We start from the raw sequence: 17830 nt of genomic DNA, 5'->3' as shown, positions 1-17830 counted from the left end.
AAGAGCCCTATTTTTGTACATTTAAGAAAGCTTGCTTTATAGAGGAAATTTGTTCCTAACTTTATAACTTCTCTTCCTTTGTCTTTGGTATATAGCTCAGTCTGTTTGATGTGTGTAGAATTTTACTTTAATTGTTTTATTTAGCATCAGCTCATTTCATGAAACTACTCTCCAACACCCCTTAGACTGCTAGTGAATTCTCTTGCAGTTCACTGACCTGCCTCTAGATGGCATTAGTCTGTACCTTACAAGGCTTTCACCTTCCCGGCAACAAAGTTGCTATGGCAACACAGTATGTAAATAGAGAAAAATCAGTCAGCATGCAAGTGCAAACAACTGAATCTGTTGCTAGTTAAGGTCAGTACAGCCGTATTAAAGGCTTACAGAAACACGGAATTGGATTTTCCCTGTAGGACCGAGCCACAGCACAATCTGCCCAAACAACCAGGTGCTAAAGTCCTGGTTCTATCAGGAACCGCAGTAGTATCACAGTACCTGGGCACACTAGATCCTCAGAGCTACAAAGATGGCAGCCCTCTACCTGGACCTCGACCATGCCAGTATCATGTATGGGTGCTAACCTGAAACCATGCTCAGCTACTTTACTGGCTACCCACCAATAAGATCCGAGCATGCTCGGTGGGCTAGGACAGCCCATTTTCCAGCCTCAGCAATAGAACAGGCGCACATTAGGAAGATGGGAGTGTGTGACTCATACCCTCACCACAGCCACTGACCAAGTGCGCTGAGGCCAGGACCCTGAACCTGACGCTGTAGGAAACACACCGACACTTGCTTTTACAGTACCCTAAAACGATTACGGGTACACCCAAACCTATCGATCTGCCACGATACCATCTTTTTAAATTTTCTGCTTTTATAACATTGCATTTCTTTTGAACTTTTATTATTTTTAATCACGTGAATTCATATGTTTCCGTGTGAGGGTATGCAAACAAGAACGCGGGTGCCCATCCATGCTGGGAACTGAAGACAGTCTTCTTAAAAGAGCAGTGTGTGCTCTTGACTGCTGAGCCAGCATCTCTCCACCCCAGTACAACACTGCATGGCAATCACTGACAACACTTGGAAAAACAAATGTCAAAAACGTTTTATCTATCAGGCTCCACGGTGACGGCTCAGCAGGAAAATCACTTGCCGTACAAGTATGAGGAGCTGAATTCAAATCCCCGGGGCTCATATAAAGGCTGGGGGGCAGAGTATGCATCTCTAATTCCAGTGCTCTCACAGGGAAATGGGAAGCAGAGAAGGATCCCCAGAAGATTGAAGGCTAGCTGGCGTGATGTAGACGGTAGTGAGCAACGAAGAATGGACCCTGCCTCGAACAAAACAGAAGACGCGAACCAATGGAGGAGCGCGTTTCTCCACCGTCCGCTCTGCTCTCACCTCCTATGCAGTGCAGTCGTGCAGATGCAGATTTGGTCCTCCATCCGGCCTTAACCCTTCTATCCCGTTTAACATTGTTTTTGCCTTTTTAGTCTATGTTTACAGGCACGGCAGGCCCTCTGCTGGGATGCTTAGCCAGGTCTGTTCTCTAAGGCTGTGCCTTTGGGGTATGGTCAGCCCTCCAAAACCTTGCTGCTTCAGAAGGAAGTTGCTGCTGCTGCTCTTGTTTTCATGAGTATCATTTGCAAATTCCTGAGGGCACACCGAGGGGTGGGGACAGCTTGTGGCTACCCTTCCCCGAAGGCCAACTAAGGAGCAGCCAGACACCAACCCTACAGACGGCTGCATTCCAGACAGGCACCATGATTAAAAGGACACTACTCCATCATTAAGACTGCAGACCTAATATCAGTGGGCTGATTTTTCACGGAAATTATTTCAAAAACCAAACTCTACTGGAAAGTGGTTTTCGCATTGGGGGAGACTGGCTTTCTCTTAACCCTTTCTATTTCCAGTGACAAGAGGTCGGAGGAGAAATGGCGTCAGTTGTGTCGGGAAGGTCAGTGAGTGTTTACTCAAATGGTAGGAGCAGGTCGGGAACACACTGACTGATGAAAGTGAAGCAGGCTGAGGTCTTTGGAACCCGCTGTGCAATAAACCAGAGCTGCCGAGTACATTTCTTTCCTGTCGCTGTCTCTTTGCTAGCCGTAGGCATTAGAAAGGGCCTGGCTTAGACATCATCTGACTGCGCCTCACTCTCTCAAATGAGAAGTTCCATCTTTCATTGCAGTAGCTGCCCCTCAGCATCGATCTCACAAGATACCACAGTCTGGGGATGCTCAAGTCCCTTATATATAATCTGACAAAATCTGTTTATAATGCACACACATCCCTTGACTTCCAAACATCTCTAGATTGGTCTGAATACCTAACACAACCTAAGATCTACTTAAATCATTATTGTATTGTTTAGAGAATGGTGGACAGTTAGCATAGATACAATTTATTTTTTTTCAGAGGATTTTATTTTAGGGATGGGATTGAGCCTAGGGCCTTGGACACACTAGAAAAGCACTATACTACTGAGCTATACCCACAGTCTCGGGAGAATTCTGATCTGCAGATGGTTATATCAGAGGACTCAGAACTAGCAAATACAGAGAACAGCTTACATTTATGGCTATGTGAACACATGTAGTTAATACATACACATGCATTTATATATGTCTTATTGCTTTCAATTCCTCTCCAAATATACTAGAAGTCCCTTGCAGAATGACTCATGCATAGCCCCTCAAAATTCTTCCCACTCTAAAAAACAGAGAAGCAATAGAAACCATAGATTATTCACATAGAATAATTAAAAAACTTGGCAGTCTTATCTCCAAGCAAATGTGTGAAGGTTTCTTCTTCTCCAGGGAGGAAGACGTTTGAGGACTATCCAGTTCAGACTCCACCATCATGGTGCCAAGCCTCCATATAGCCTAAGAAGGACTAGGATGACAAATTTTGCTACATATAGAAGTGTAAGCCAGAGCAGGTTTCCCCACTCAGCCTGTTGAAGTTTGAAAGAAACCCTCAAGGGCGCCTACATTTGATCACTTAGTCTCCAGTTGGTGTCTACAGCTGTTGGGAGAGGTTATGGAACTCTTAGAACTAGAGTGTAGAGCTTTGCTGAAGTAAGTGCGTGCCTGTGGGCAGGCTCTGGAAGTTTGTAGTCTAGGCCACTTCCGGTTTACTCTCTGCTTCCTGTGTGCAGCTGAAAAGTGAGCTCGGGTTCCCTGCTTCCACGCCCCTCTGCCACTGTGGGCTCTCCCTCTGGAACACAAGCCCGAATAAACTCTTCCATATATAAGCTGCTCTGGGTCATGGCATTTTGTCACAGCAACAGGGAAGTCACCAGCACAGGGTCCCACTCTAGGCTCTGTGGCCAGGGGCAGGCAGCAATGGTAGCTCACACTGGGGGTGACACCTGGGGAGGTAATGGTATAAAATCCCTGAGGTACAGCCTGTAATTATCTGTTCTGTCCCTTTAAGAGACAAACCATGCCTACTCCCTCCCGGCTTGCAGCCTTAATCTCCATCTCTTCTCCATCTTCCTCTTGGGGGGCAGCTTCTGCCTCTCCCCACTCCCCCTCTCCCCACTCCCCCTCTCCCCACTCCCCCTCCCTCTCTGCCCTTCTCCCTTCCCTTTTATAACCACTAAATAAATATCCAAATTTACTCTACATGGTGTGCCTATTTGTCTGTCTTCTGCCCGCCCGCCCAACGCTGCCACATGGCTCTCTGCAGAGGACACTGCCGGGGACCAGCCACCTTCAGAGACCTGCAGTATGGTCTCATGCATAGTCCCTGCCTAGGACTGGCTGCTCTTGGGGACCCCCTGCCCCCTGCCTGCCTGCCGGGATCCCACAGAAAGCTACTCGGGGTTCCGCAGCAATCTTTAATAATCCATTTCTTAGCCCCTAGTGCACAGGTCAAGGTCTCTACAAATACCTCAGCAATCACTAGAAGTGATACCTTGATCTAACGATAGAAACTCAAAGTTAATTCAGACCCTGCAGTGGGAGCTGGAGAGATGGCTCAGCAGTTGAGAAAGCATCCTGCTCGCACAGAGAACCTGAATTTGGTTCCCAGTAACCACACTGGGTGACTCACAAGAGTATCCGACATCCTCTACTGGTCTTTGCAGGCAGCTGCACTCATGTGCATGTGTGTGTACACACAGACATAAAAACAAATCTTGTAAGAGTTATCCCTGCCCCTTAAAGGGACCCACAACAAAACTGAATTAAAACAAAACAATACAAAACAAAAACTTTTCCATACAATCCATAATCCTGCTATCTGGAATTTACTCAAAGAAACCTACACATAGATTTTTTCAGCAGCTTTATTCACAACCGTCTACACTTGAACTCAGCTAAGATGCTTTTCAGAGGATGGATGGATAAACTGGCAGACCTAGAGGATGGGATATTATTCCGTGCTAAAAGGACATGAACCGCAAGAAAACATGGAAGCTCACTTGAGGACAGAAGTTAGTGGGGAGTGAAGGGGAAGTGAGCAGATGCAGAAGATCTTTGGGAAGGGAAAATACTTTCTATTATAGCCGGTGATTCCTTAGCGTTGCATGCCCAGCTCAGAATAACAGCAAGAGGCAGCTCTCTCACCGGCTAGGGGCTGCGGGTGACAGTGATACATCAGGGTAAGGCTGTCAGTTGGGTCACCACTCCTGGCCTAAAAGTTTTTGATTTCGAGGCGGGGCGGAGTCTTTGACGATCAAGGTAAATGGACAGAACCAGAACAGTGGTTCTCAACCTTCCTAATGCCACGACCCTCAGTCATAAAATCATTCTGTTGCTACTCCATAACTGTAAGTCTGCTACTTAGTGGTGTCTCGGTTTCTAAGGCCATCGGAAATACGTGTTTTCTGATGGCTGCAACCCACAGGTTGAAAACTACTCATCTATATGGTGACGATGCATTAAAATTCTCAATATGACAACACAGAGACACCCAAAGTCACATGGCTTCTAGTGGGCTCACAAGGTCATGCCTCTGGGGCTTGGTGGGTTCACAGCTGCCTGCGAGTCTAGCTGTTTGTGACACGGGGGAGGGGTGTCATTGCTGCTTACTGGGACTCTAGGGACCATTCCTCTGCCTGTCTGAATTAAATAAGACCAGGCACAAGGGGATTTCCTTAAAGGCAAGGCCAGGAAAGGGCCTTGAAAAGGAGATGGTGTTTGCAGATTCCTGGTGACTCACATTTCCCCCCTCATTTCAAGGCCTTATCAACCTCAGGAAGCTCCCTGGACACCAGGTGAATCCCAGAGAAATTCCCAAGTTGGCCACAAGGAGGCATTCAAGGGCAGCAGTAACATTGCTGGCCCAATGCCCTCCTCCTTTTCTGAGGCCACAGGTAGCCTCCCTTTGGGCAAATTTTTCGTGTCTCTCATCTCCTGTCCTCTCCTCCCCCTGTGTCCCCTTTGTTTCTCTCCGAAAGTTAAAAATTTCACAAGTGTCCCTTATTGAAGTGACTGAACTGAACTTGGACATTGAATATCCCTAATTTGCTGTGACCATGTGTTTATAGGCACTTCACAGCAAGATTGGCTTTAAATTCAGGCTGAGCATTTTGAAGAAGCACAGACAACCAGAAATGACCCCTCACTAATTTCGTGGGTATCACTGCTTCACAGCTCTTGTCTCTCTGCCGGAGGCCGGGTTCCTGTGCTGGGCAGGTATGCACCTGCAAGGCCAGCTGCTGTGGCCGCCAGAGGAAATTCCTCCCTTGAAGACAAAGGGTCCATTATCCAGCAGGCTCAGGTTCCCAGGGATGGGGGAAGGCACACAGGAGCTTCTTATCTTTACTTTATTTGGCAAAGCAGGGGCAATCTTCACAGAGGCCTGACCCCCCTCCCCGCCCGTCCCCGCCCCATTTCCGGCAAAGCACAAAGGAGAAATTCCACTGCCAGTCTCTCTTCTGCCTCAAGGGTGACTGTGGCTAGGAAAGCGGAAGGCTTTTGGATCCAGGTGGAAGCTGCAGCCTGGTAGCCACAGGAAGGTCTTGCCATCTCGCTGGCCTGAGTAGTGTGCCCCCAAGTTGCATGCCAGCCCCTGGGCATCCAAGAGATGTCATTGTACGATGGAGCTAACAGGATGTAAGGCTTGGATTTCCTGACTCTGTGATTTAACTATCAGGTCATACACACACACACACACACACACACACACACACACACACACACACACACCAGTATTCCCTGTGACCTTGTCTTATCTGCCAAACAAGGACCCTTGTATATAAAAATAAAAACAAAAGAAGAAAGTTTTTTGAGGCAGTTCGAGCTGGCTTCAAATTCACTATGTAACCCACACTCAAAGTGTGGAATTTACTCAAACTCAAACTCTTCCTGCCTTAGCCTCCCAAGGACTGGGATTTCCGGTGTGCAGGATCACACCCAGCTTGAAGTGGAGTGTTAACTGTGATACCGAGCGCTTGCTGCAGCGGTGCACACTCTGACTGGACTGATGTAGGAATCAGCAGGGCCTCTCACCAGCCTGGAGTGCAAAGCCGCCAACAGCCCGATCTCACAATAACAATTTTGTTTGATGAATAATAGGAAGGAAAGGACTCAAAAGCAAAAAACTGAAAATGGCGATAAGGAGACAATAGAAATATTAATTACCCTGATGCAATCAGGACCCATTGTGTACTTGTGACAAAGCATCACAGTGCACCCCCAAAGTACACAGAATTATCACATCTGGATTTAAGATTTAATTAGAGACGAAATGATAAAATGGCAGGTGTCGTTACTCGATCATAATGCACCATTTCCGTGTATGAGCACACTCCATACTGTGCTTCATATATGTGGACAATTAAAATAAACAGCAGAGGGCTAGAGAGATGGCTCGGCAGGTAGAGATAAGCACTTGGCAGGGATCTGTAACCCCACCAACCCTCCAGACATTCATGAGCCTGCCAGCCCGGAGCAGCCAGTTCAGCAAAAACAGTAGGAAAGACTCTGCCTTTAAAACAAGCTAGGGAGAGAGAATAGACTCAGGAAAGTTATCTTCTGATCTCCCCATGCATGCCACGGCATGTGGGCACCAGCACCCACACATATATCCTACACCCACAAACACATATACACAAACAACAACAATACAAATGACTGGGTGAAAGTAAAGAATATTAATAGTATTGATAATAAAAACACTAATGTATCTTTTAAGGTAGCTAGCACAGTGAGTGAAACCACACATCAACACTAGCCTTGTTTTGTTTTGCCTGTGATGGAATGGCTAGAATACCATCTGAATGCAGTTTCTCTGGCTGCTCTCTGCAACAAGGAAACAAAGTCAAGGTACCCACTTACACCTATCTTCTCCATAATCTTCCCGCAACAATTTGCTGGGTTTTACAAGGCAGAACTCAGCTGTCTTATATATTGGCCCCTTTGCTGTCCCCTCTTTACCCGCAATTCCACATGCCTGAAGCTCTTAAAACGGCAGGTGAGACACGTGGAATGCCAGAGCAGTGGGCAAGGTAGTCTAAACCAATAACCCCGACATTTTGTTATGGTGCTAAGAAGGGGCATAAAGGCATAGGAAGATAAAAAATGAACTTCTAATCTAGGGGGAGAGGGGAGTTTACCAGTGGTAAAGGCATAAAGAGATCTTCTGCCTCTTGGGAAAATCTGTTAAAAGGAGAGCGCCACACCTGAGAAGCCCTCCTCATCAACAAACCAGGATGGGAGAGCAGGCTGAGAGTTTACATCAACCATTGTGCCCTTTGGTACTGTGGTGTGGTATGGGAGGTGAGAAGAGGCTCACCTGGAAGTTCACCCTTCGGTGTTCCCTGGTGTTCCCTGGTCTAAGAACACTGGCAGGTACTAGCGATGTGGTGGCTAAAGTTGCTAATCCTAGACAATTCAGAATGCGCCCAGCCCAAGAAACAGTCTAGACCTCAGACAGTTCCTCAGCACATGGATAACACTTGTGTTCTAATTGTGTTCTATTGCTGTGTTGAAATATGACCAAAGGCCACTTGGGAAGGGGTTTATTTGGCTCACACATCCACTGTTCATCAGTGAAGGAAGTCAGAATAGGAACTCAAACAGGGCAGGAACCTGGAGGCAGGAGCTGGTGCAGAAGCCATGGAGCAGTGCTACTTACTGGCTGGTTCCACAGACTTTCTTAGCTTGCTTTCTTATAGAAACCAGGACCACCAGGCCAGGGTTGGCACTACCCACGATGGCACTCTCCCACATCAACCACTAATTAAGAACATGTCCCACAGTCTTGCCTTCAGCCTGATTTTATGGAGGCATTTAAGTTTCTTAACTGAAGCTTCCTCCTAACTGGTCACTCCGGCTCTTGTCAGGCTGACAGAAAACCAATCAGCTCATCCTGAGGCTCACTTTGGTTTGGCTCTTCAATGTCCCCACAAAAGCCTACATATCAGCAAAAAAGGACTTCTTCACCAGCCTACAGCATTCCTAGGAGGTGATAACACCCCAAGACAGTGTGGCCAAGTAGAAGAAAGAGCACTGGAGACCCTTGTCCCCTCCTTTCCCTATCTGAGCCCCACCATAGCTCTGTTCTCCCCCACGTCCCACCAATGATGTCTGTTCTCCTCATAGGAATAAAGCAATAGACTAGGGCTATGCAGGCATCCTTCTTGCTTCCTGGCAGCCACGAGGTAAGTAACTTTGCTGCTCTGTAAACACTGACATCCTGAAGGCCCCAAAGCAAAGCAACTGAGCCAGTCAAACATGAACTAAAGCAATGGTTCTCAGCGGTGGGTAACGACCCTACTGGGGTAACATTTTAGATATCCTGCATATCAGATACTTACATTGTGATTCATAACAATAGCAAAATTACAGTTATGAAGTAGCAACAAAAATAATTTTATGGTTGGGCGGTGACCACAACATGAGGAACTGTATTAATGGGTCGCAGCATTAGGAAGGTTGAGAACCACTGGACTCTCTAAAACAGTAAAACAAAATAAATCTTCTTTATGCACCAGTTATCTCCAGAAATTGTCAGCGATGGGAAACTATCACAATAATAAGCCAGCAAAGTTTCCCAGCGGCAGCGTTTGTATAACCGAGTCCAGGGGCAAATGGTTGGAAGTATAAAAACATTCACATGCAGTAAGAACGGGGCACTTGAAATTGTTTTTGAAGCTTACCCAGGGATCTTTCTTTTGTTTGGTTGGTCGACCTCACCACGGGAAGACTCGCTCGAGTCCTACTTCCTCTAGCAAAAGGACTTGGGACGTCTCCCTCAGACATGGCTTCCAAAGAGTCACCAGATGTCTCTGACAAATGCTCAACTGGATCTCCCAAACTGGGAGGCTGAGGACTGTGGGACAGCTTGGGGCTTTTTGTCTGCAAAAGACATTGTAAAGAAAGCGTTATTACCATCACCATCATCATCATCATTATCATCATCATCATCAATTTATTTATCATTGCCGCGTATTTCCAATGCCAGCTGTGACCAGGAAGAAAGCCATCAGAAGGACTACTCTGGGAGTCAGTGGTGTCAATTCCCAGAAAACAAAATGTCCTTGAGGAGCTTACTAAGAATTGTGGTCACTGGACACCTACCCTATAAATGCAATTTCAAGCAGCTTGGGGACAAACCTGCACTGTGGGAAAGGATAATGGAGAACTGTTACCTTCGTCAAACAGATTCGCACTGTTAATGCACAAAAGCCGGGGCTGTGCACAGTTCTAGGTGTCCAGTGTGGATGTTAGACTCGCACCAGGGTAAACTGGATACAACCTGTTCTTCACGGTATTCTCTAAAGAACCCTCCAGGGGCTGGAGAGATGGCTCAAGGGTTAATAATCTTCACTGACTCTTATTCCAAAGGACCTAGGTTCAAGTCTCAGGATCCACACAGCAGCAGACAACCACCTGTAACTCCAGTTCCAGGGGACTCCTCTTCTGGCCTCTACAAGTATCAGGTACGTAAATGGGGCATGCACAGACACACACAAATGGATTAAATTAAATTAATCTTTCCTAGGCATGGTGGTTTAATCCTAGCTTTCAGAAAGCAGAGGCAGGCAGAGCTCTAAGTTTAAGGCAAGCCTGGGCAATGGAGTGTGTTCCACAACAGTTAGGGCTACACAGAGAACCCCTGTCTTGAAAAATTAAAGAAAGAAAGAAACAAACAAATCAAAACAATGAACAAAGCAAGCAAAAATGTGCTTAAAAATTCAGTAAGATAGCACTGTGAGGATGATGTTAATAACACTGTTGATTATTTCTCTTCTGAGGCAGGAGATTCTTAGTAAGTTGTCCAGCTTTTTTTTTAATCTCTCTTGCTAATTCCCAGTCGATACCCCCATCCACACACTGCCTAATTGAATTTCGCTGTGAATTACCTGTTTAGACTGCTATGCTAGGGAGTATGCAAAATATCCCCTGAACATAAAAGATGGGGGGAGTGTTGTCCAGAGACCAGAAGAATGTCAGCACTAGGAGATGCCAAACAGCACCTGATTTAACTGGTGAAGTAAATAACCCAAGAGAATTAGGAGAGAAGTACACATATGAATCATGTGGTACATTCATGCACAGTCCAGTGAATACTCATGAGACCCCCACTATGCTCCAGGCATTCCTGCTTGGGACAAAGGACAGAATGAGACAGCGGACAGACATGACATCCTTCCTCATGGTGTTTATAATCCAGAAGGAAACATACACTAAGGAGAAAAGAGGGGGCTGCATGTTGTGGTACACGCCTTTAATCCCGGCACTTGGGAGGCAGAGACAGTCAGATCTCTTGAGTTTGAGGCCAGCCTGGTCTATATAGTGTGATCCAGGTCAGCCAGGGCTACACTGAGAAACCCTGTCTTGAAAACACAAGAGAGAATGAGAAACAATAGGAGGAAGCACGCCATCCAAGATTGGTGGTAGTAGTGGAGTCATGGGGGTCACAGCAGGATAAAGATGCTTTTCTAGATCACTGTGGCTGCTGTGCAGACGGGGGTTGATACAGGCTATAGGGCAGAAAAGAGGAGCTGGGAACTTGGGGAACTGTGAGAAGTGGGCACATGACCTCAACTTTCTCAGACCTCTGGCCAATGCTGACCTGCACCATGTGACCCCAGGCACCTTCTAGGACGCAAACTGATCTAGAAGGACCAGGCAGGTGCCTTTTTCCTAACTAAGATGCCAAAGGAGCTGATGGGGTGGCAGAGAAGTATAGGCGGTCCCCAGAAGCCAGGCTTGTTGGTTTGTTCCTTTCCTTGATTTCTTTTGGGCTGCCTAAGAATGTCAGTCCACTAGGCATTGAGGTGCCCTGGGCGTGTGACCTGTGCAGCTTCTGAAACCACGCTATCCCATGATCTGTGCTTGTTTCATGTTCTTCTGGTGAGAACTAGAAACTATTATTTTAAATCAAGAGATAATTTCTGTGTCTCTTTACTTCTCTTTAAAATCAAGAGAAAATTCCGTGTCTTCCCGCTTTAATAATTTAGCTACGGATTGTTGAGTGATGTCACAACTGTGTATGACACCACTAGGGGACCCTTGTAAAGACAGCACTCTCTCTCTCCTATTGCACTACCCAGACAGCTGCTCTTTCCAGCACCTCATGGAAGGCCACAGAGGGAAACACACAGTCAGTTCTTCCCCTCCCGTGACCCCCAAGAATGTGTCTTCTAGAGATGCCTGCATATCCAAAATAAAACTCAGCCACAAGAGAATGAGATTGTGAACCGAGATTCCAGCCAGAAACAACGCTATTAATAGGCAAATTACCCCCTTTAAGTTCATTTTCATACGCAAGTTTCCAAAGCAGATTATTTCCCAATTTACATTTTATGAAGTTGGCTTCTACTAGGGGGAACTGATACTCTTCGTGACAGACGGAGCATATTATCCAACTAAGGAAATAGGACTAAACCTCTCTTATCTACCTCACTAAGGCGTGGAGCAATGGCTATGGTCACCAATGGCAGAGCCTCTGAGTTACGCTAAGCAGAATCTCATGCTAGCTGTTTCCTAACGGGAGAGGCAGGGAGGTGAAGAGGAGAGATCCACTTAGCCTAGCAAAATAGCAGACACTGAGATTCCTTCAGGTGAAGCAGCTGCATTCATCACCTCTGCTGTGGCCATCCTAGCAGCTTGTGCTGAGCACTGCGTGCGGGTGATAGGTTGCTATTTCCCATTGCAATAGGCAATAATCCTTGAAGAAAATGAAACATCAAATCTCTACTTCTTGTTCAGGGTCATCACAGCAGTAAGTGAATATAAAAACAGAGATGAAAAGGCTGGAGTTTTTTTTTCTAACTTCCTATATATAGACTATTTGGTTCGAAAGGGGTGCTTCTCTTGATGTTTATGTCATCAGGATCTTGTTGAAAACCTTCCCTGCCCACTAACAATCTCCTCAGACAATGAACCCTCCCCTCAGACACATGCTCACTGCTGCAAAGTCAACAGAAATTGTTGGCACTGGTATTAGATACCCCATGATCTGATGTATTGAAACAATGTGCTTGTGGACTACTCAGCCTATGCCTAGTATACAAGGTGTATCTTAGGGGCCAAGAACTGCATATCCAGAATCTGGGGACAGGGCGTGCCTACCACATACAAAGTTATAGGTCCACTCCCAGCACTGCATGGGCCTGGTGACATTGCTTAGCACTTGAGGTGTGGAGGTAGAAGGCTCAGAAGTTCAAGGTCATCTTCGGCTACACAGTAAATCCAAGTGCCAGGCCAATGTAGGCCTGTCTCGAAAACAAACAACCAAAAAGCATCATATATACGTAGCACACAAGAAGAACCACGTGGGCATCCCACTGTGAGGACAGGAGAGAACTGCGGCTTTAAGAGAGGGCGCTGTTTAGGACAGATCGGTGGGCTCCGGGATTTATCCCCAATACTGTAACATTAAAAACTAAAGGTGGATGGGGAAAGTGGAGCTTGAGTATGGCAGGTGCTGGGGTGCTGTGAGCTCTCCCCCAACAGGCTCAATCAATAGCCACCTAGGCATGACGAAGCCGATCAAATTCTTTTCCTCAGAAGTCACCCTGGGCTTTACCTGTGTATATGGAACAGACTAGGAAAGTGATGCAGAAGGCACAGAGAGAAGACAACACAGCCTTGTGGTGGAATCACAGATGAGAGGCTCAGGCCAATGGCCCAGGCAAGCAACCCTGGGGCTTTCTGCTTCCAGTCACCAGTGGGAGTGGGAGGTAGGGAGTGTGAAGCTTGCAACTAGTTTGGCCCTTAGTTCCAGTTTTGTTCTCTCACGGTTTCCAGAAGAGTCTATGCCTCATTAGCAAACGAGTACTGTCCAACACCGATTCTAGTAGTCACCCCCACACCCTCCCCATTCAGGCTGCTGTGTTACTCAGACATGAGCAACAGTCACTTTTTCTCTGGAGACCAGCAAAGAGCATCAAGCAGCTAGAGGAGGTTAGAATACAGAGGGATGCTGCTTAGGTTTGCAAAGTCCGAGACAATGAAAACAAGTCAAAAGAGATCCTGTCCGATGGCCCAGGGTAGCACGCAACATTTAAACATAGTTTAAACCCCAGAACTAAACAAAACAAACTCAAGCCCCATCCCTCCGATAATATAACTATAGGAAAGGAAAAGGGCACAGGGAGATGGTTCAGGTGGAACGTGCTCACTGCACAAACACTTGGAGCTGAGTCCAGTTTCCCAGAGTTCATGCGAAAGATGGCACCGTGGCGCACACCTTTCATCTTAGCACTGGAGAGGTAGAGACAAGGAGATCCTGGTGGCTTGCCTTACCAACTAGCTGGCAAGCTTCAGGTTCAATGAGAGACCCCATCTCAAGAAAAACCAAGGTAGACAGCCACTGAAGAAAACACCTGATGCTGCCCTCTGACCTGATGCTGTATACAAACTCATGTGAACACTCACAAACATGTACATGTACAGTGTTTGTATGTATGTGTGCTTGGTTGGTTTTTCAAGAAGGGTTTCTTTGGATAACAACCCTAACTGTCTTGGAACTTGCTTTGTAGACAAGTCTGGCCTCAAACTCACAGAGACCTGCCTGCCTCTTCCTCCCAAATGCTGGAATTAAAGGTGTCACCCACCTGTTTTTGTGTATGTGTGTGTGTGTGTTTAATGTTCCGTAAAAGGGAAGCAGGCGACTCACAAGATTTCAGATTTCGGCCTTATTTTGCATAAGATGAAGCCTTTTCTGAACCCTGGGTGGCCCAGCATGTGCTCTGCAGCCTCTGCAGTAGAACTGAGAGTTAGGCTCAGCTGGAGAAGGAGCAGGGGATGATGGAGCACTCTCTGGGTCAATTGAGCAATGGTCAAGAGTTCCTAACCCTGGATTTCCCTTGTAATTCCATGGTGACCCAGGACAAAAATCTCCCTGCATTTCCATTTCAGTAAGACCTCTCTTAAAGGAGCTGCTGCCTGCTACCAGCAAACAGCAAGAAGCTGTGTTAAACTCTGTATTTTGTTATCTAGAATTCCCCTTTTCAAGCTCTCTTATGTTTTTAAGTGGATTTAGTTGGCCATATTGGATGCCAATTGTTGCAGCTGCTTGTTCGTCCCAGCCACCCAGAACCAAAATAACCACATAGAAACTATATTATTTAAATCACTGCTTGGCTCCTTAGCTCTAGCTTCTTATTGGCTAATTCTTACATCTTAGTTTAACCTATTTATATTAAACTGTATATCACCACAAGGTTGTGGCCTACAGCAAAGTTCCAGCACATCTATCTCCAGTGGTAGCTTCATAGCGTCCTCTGTATCCACCCTTCTTTCTCCCAGCCTTCAGTCCAGTCCTCTCTGCCTACCTAAGTTCTGCTCTATCAACAGGCCACTGCAGTTTTTTTTAATTCATTCATGGTAATCACAGCACCAAGAGGGGACTCCCACATCACTCCTCAGTTCACCAAGTGCCTCAACCATACAAACACAAATGAGAACAGGGTGGTCTGTGCAGCCAAGTCACCCAACCCACTCACCCTTTCTAAAGTGTTCTCTTCCTTAAAGAGAACTTGATCTCACTGAGCAGAGATGGTGTAAGGGGATCCATATGGCTCTCTCCCACGTTTTCATCTTAGACTAAATTTCCAGGCATCTTCTCTTCCTAATGACAGGGAAGGAGGAAAGGAAAGAACTAACATTGCAGATTCCATCAGCCCTGGACCAGATGGCTCGTACCTGGTAATCTTTTTTAACCATTACTGTAGCTTTGTAACAGTGCTTGCCACCGAGGAAACAGTACCTAAGCCATGCACACTGAACTGCTAGCAATGGAAGGAAACCAGGCTCAGTATGTAGGTTTCAGATCTCAATCTCATTGCGGAGTTAATTAACCAGGACTCCAGAGATGCTGGATCCAGATCACCTTCTACCAAGAACTGGTCAACATATAACCTTCACTGGGCAACAGTTGGCTCATGTGTTGCTATTTAAAATCCCTTTTCTGGCCAAAAAAGAAAAAAATATTCATAACTCTAAGGTATATATACCACAAAGAAAAATGATATCACCCAGGGGGGAAAAACTAGCTTACTGAGACATCCTATACACTGTTGACTCCACAGTACCTGCTCCATACAAACATGTTGCTAGGCCATGCTAAGATCTCCTTTCTGTCATGACACTAATCCAGGAGACTGCTGTGCCTGCCTCCTGTCGGCATGAATGCACTCAAAACACCAACCACCAGCAGCATGCTTTACTAGGATATCAGATTTGTGCTTAGTGTGCTTAGTGTGTATATGTGTGTGTGTGTGAGAGAGAGAGAGAGAAAGAGAGAGTGCACACATGAGCATGATGCTGTTGCATTGAACACTGTAGTCAAAGAGAAAAGGATATCAAAGATATAATCACCAATGTTTTTTCATTCTTATTTTCAGACCTTTTAAACTCTAAACTGAAATGCTGAGGTCCAGAAAAATAAACCTGAAACAAAGCTTTATTTAACATGCTAATTGTCAGGAACAGTGGAATGTCTGGTGAGCCAAAGTATTCAGATCACAGTCTGCTTTGAAAAGAAAAATCAACACTGCATTAATGAACTTTTCCTTCATCCTAATGGATGCCCAATTTGCCACAGAGAACTCGGAAACACAATGCGAATGTATTCAGAATGACTCATTCCTGGCCCTGGTTAATTGCCTCCTTTTTTTGAATCACGACACTTGAGAAACTTTCAACTCATGCTAGTCAAAATTCTTGCTTATACTGAAAAGAACCATCTAGTCACTAGGAACAAAGTCAGAGATTATCACATAATGAATCAAGCATGAACTTTAGTTTTTCTCTCCCATCCTTGCTCTAGCAATACTTCATCTTTGAAGAAAGTTCAGTTACTAGGGACGGCCTTTCCAAGGCTCTGTGTTAGCTTAGAGTCCTTTCCATGGTCCACAGTATGGTCAGCTGCCTCTCACTCTCATTCTTTCTTCTCATTAAGTCTTTGAGTGTCTGACTGGAGATGGGCAGGAAGACATGGAGCTCTGTGAAGCACACCAGACTTCCAGGGCTACTGTCCTTACAGACATCCCACTGGTGGCAGCATCCACTGAGGTCTTTGTCCTCTGGGCCAGTTACCTGCCACTCTCAGTTGAGTTCTGGGACCCAGAACTAGTTGCCCTTTGAGAGCAGCCAGGCCAGAATAACCAAAGCCTGGAGAACGTGGATCCCTCAGCACTATCGCTGTGACGACGGCCAAGGCAGGAAACACACTGAACGTGTCAGTGGATGTGAGAACTGCAATATAAATGCAATATAAAAGAAGTGGGGTTCTAGAACGATCTTGAAACTGTCAGATGGTCTCAGCTCTAAAGACTCAGAGAAATGGAGGTGGAGGCTAATAAACCAACTTTTGTTTCCATTATAAAAGATGGGCATAGGCACTAAAGAGCTCGACTATCAATTAAGAACAAGGCATCAACCCACTCAAGATGGAGTGCCTGTTGTCTTCCTGGGTGTTTCATATTGGGAGTAAGAACCCCAGACAGGTCTCAGCAATGCAGAACTTCCAGGCCCTGTAGAAAGACGAGAATTTAAGTTCAAGCCCTTATTTGATGCCAACTTTTAACTTTCCTGACATTCTTCAACTATCTTTACTTGAGCTTGGAAAATCAACATTTCCATTCTTTTGTTTGGACAAAGGTTAATGGTTTTCTTTCCATGATTATTTTGATGAATTTTCCCTGATAAACTCTGCCCATACCCTGTTTCTTCAAGGCTAGTATATCAATACTTCCCCCGCTCTTCTACCCAGAGTGCCCAGACATTATTCATGTGTTTCACCTGTGAAAACATCCATGTTTGGTCTGGAGTGAAATCCGATCATTCAGCAGTAGAGCAAAGTACAACAGCATCTTCTTTTTCATGTTTCCCCTCTCGTGTGCACAATTTCATTGTCAGATCAGGGGGATGTGTGGGCTGGAGTGCCAACTGCTCACTGCCCTTAGACAGTCTGGCCAGAGGCACCCCAGACATCTGTGTGTGCAACAAGTTGGCTATGGTCTTGAACAAAGGTGGGACCCTGTGCTCTGGCCATGCAAGTTCCTGCCTGCAGAAGCCAGGAAGCAGATGACAGGGACAGCTCCAGAATGAAAAGAGAGATGCCCCTGTCCTTTAAACAGACGTGTGCAATCTTTTGAAAATGTACTATGACACTGTCATTTCTAAATGTGTTGAGTTGCCTACCTTATGCAGCAGGGTTGACAGGGCCTGTAAAGAACACCAGGCTACAACGTGATCTCTACAGAGCATCCTTTGTGTGCTAGTTTCATCTTTTGAGAGGTCTGACAATGAGTCTGGGGAACATGGAAGTTACCAACAGGGTTTGAAAAGGGGAATGCGTGACCTTTTAAGAACAATGAGAGAATGACAGTCAGGAGTCACTGATGGTGACACTG

At 46.0% G+C, this 17830-nt stretch overlaps 1 protein-coding gene across 14 annotated transcripts in view; it reads right to left on the bottom strand.

The window, feature by feature from the left end:
* Kiaa1217 (KIAA1217 ortholog) overlaps positions 1 to 17830 on the bottom strand; it is a 479642-nt gene that overhangs the window by 139842 nt on the left and 321970 nt on the right. For all 14 annotated transcript variants that reach the window (XM_050152641.1, XM_050152630.1, XM_050152627.1 and 11 more), the window contains one exon: positions 9119 to 9317. In XM_050152641.1, coding sequence (XP_050008598.1) covers positions 9119 to 9317 — 199 coding nt within the window. The remainder of the gene's footprint in view (positions 1 to 9118; positions 9318 to 17830) is intronic.

Source organism: Alexandromys fortis, unplaced genomic scaffold, assembly GCF_014885135.2.
Source record: "Alexandromys fortis isolate MF-2015 unplaced genomic scaffold, M_Fortis_MF-2015_v1.1 scaffold_54, whole genome shotgun sequence".
NCBI lineage: Eukaryota > Metazoa > Chordata > Mammalia > Rodentia > Cricetidae > Alexandromys > Alexandromys fortis.
The sequence above is the reverse complement of the archived record's forward strand: the minus strand, read 5'-3'. Positions and strand labels throughout refer to the sequence as shown.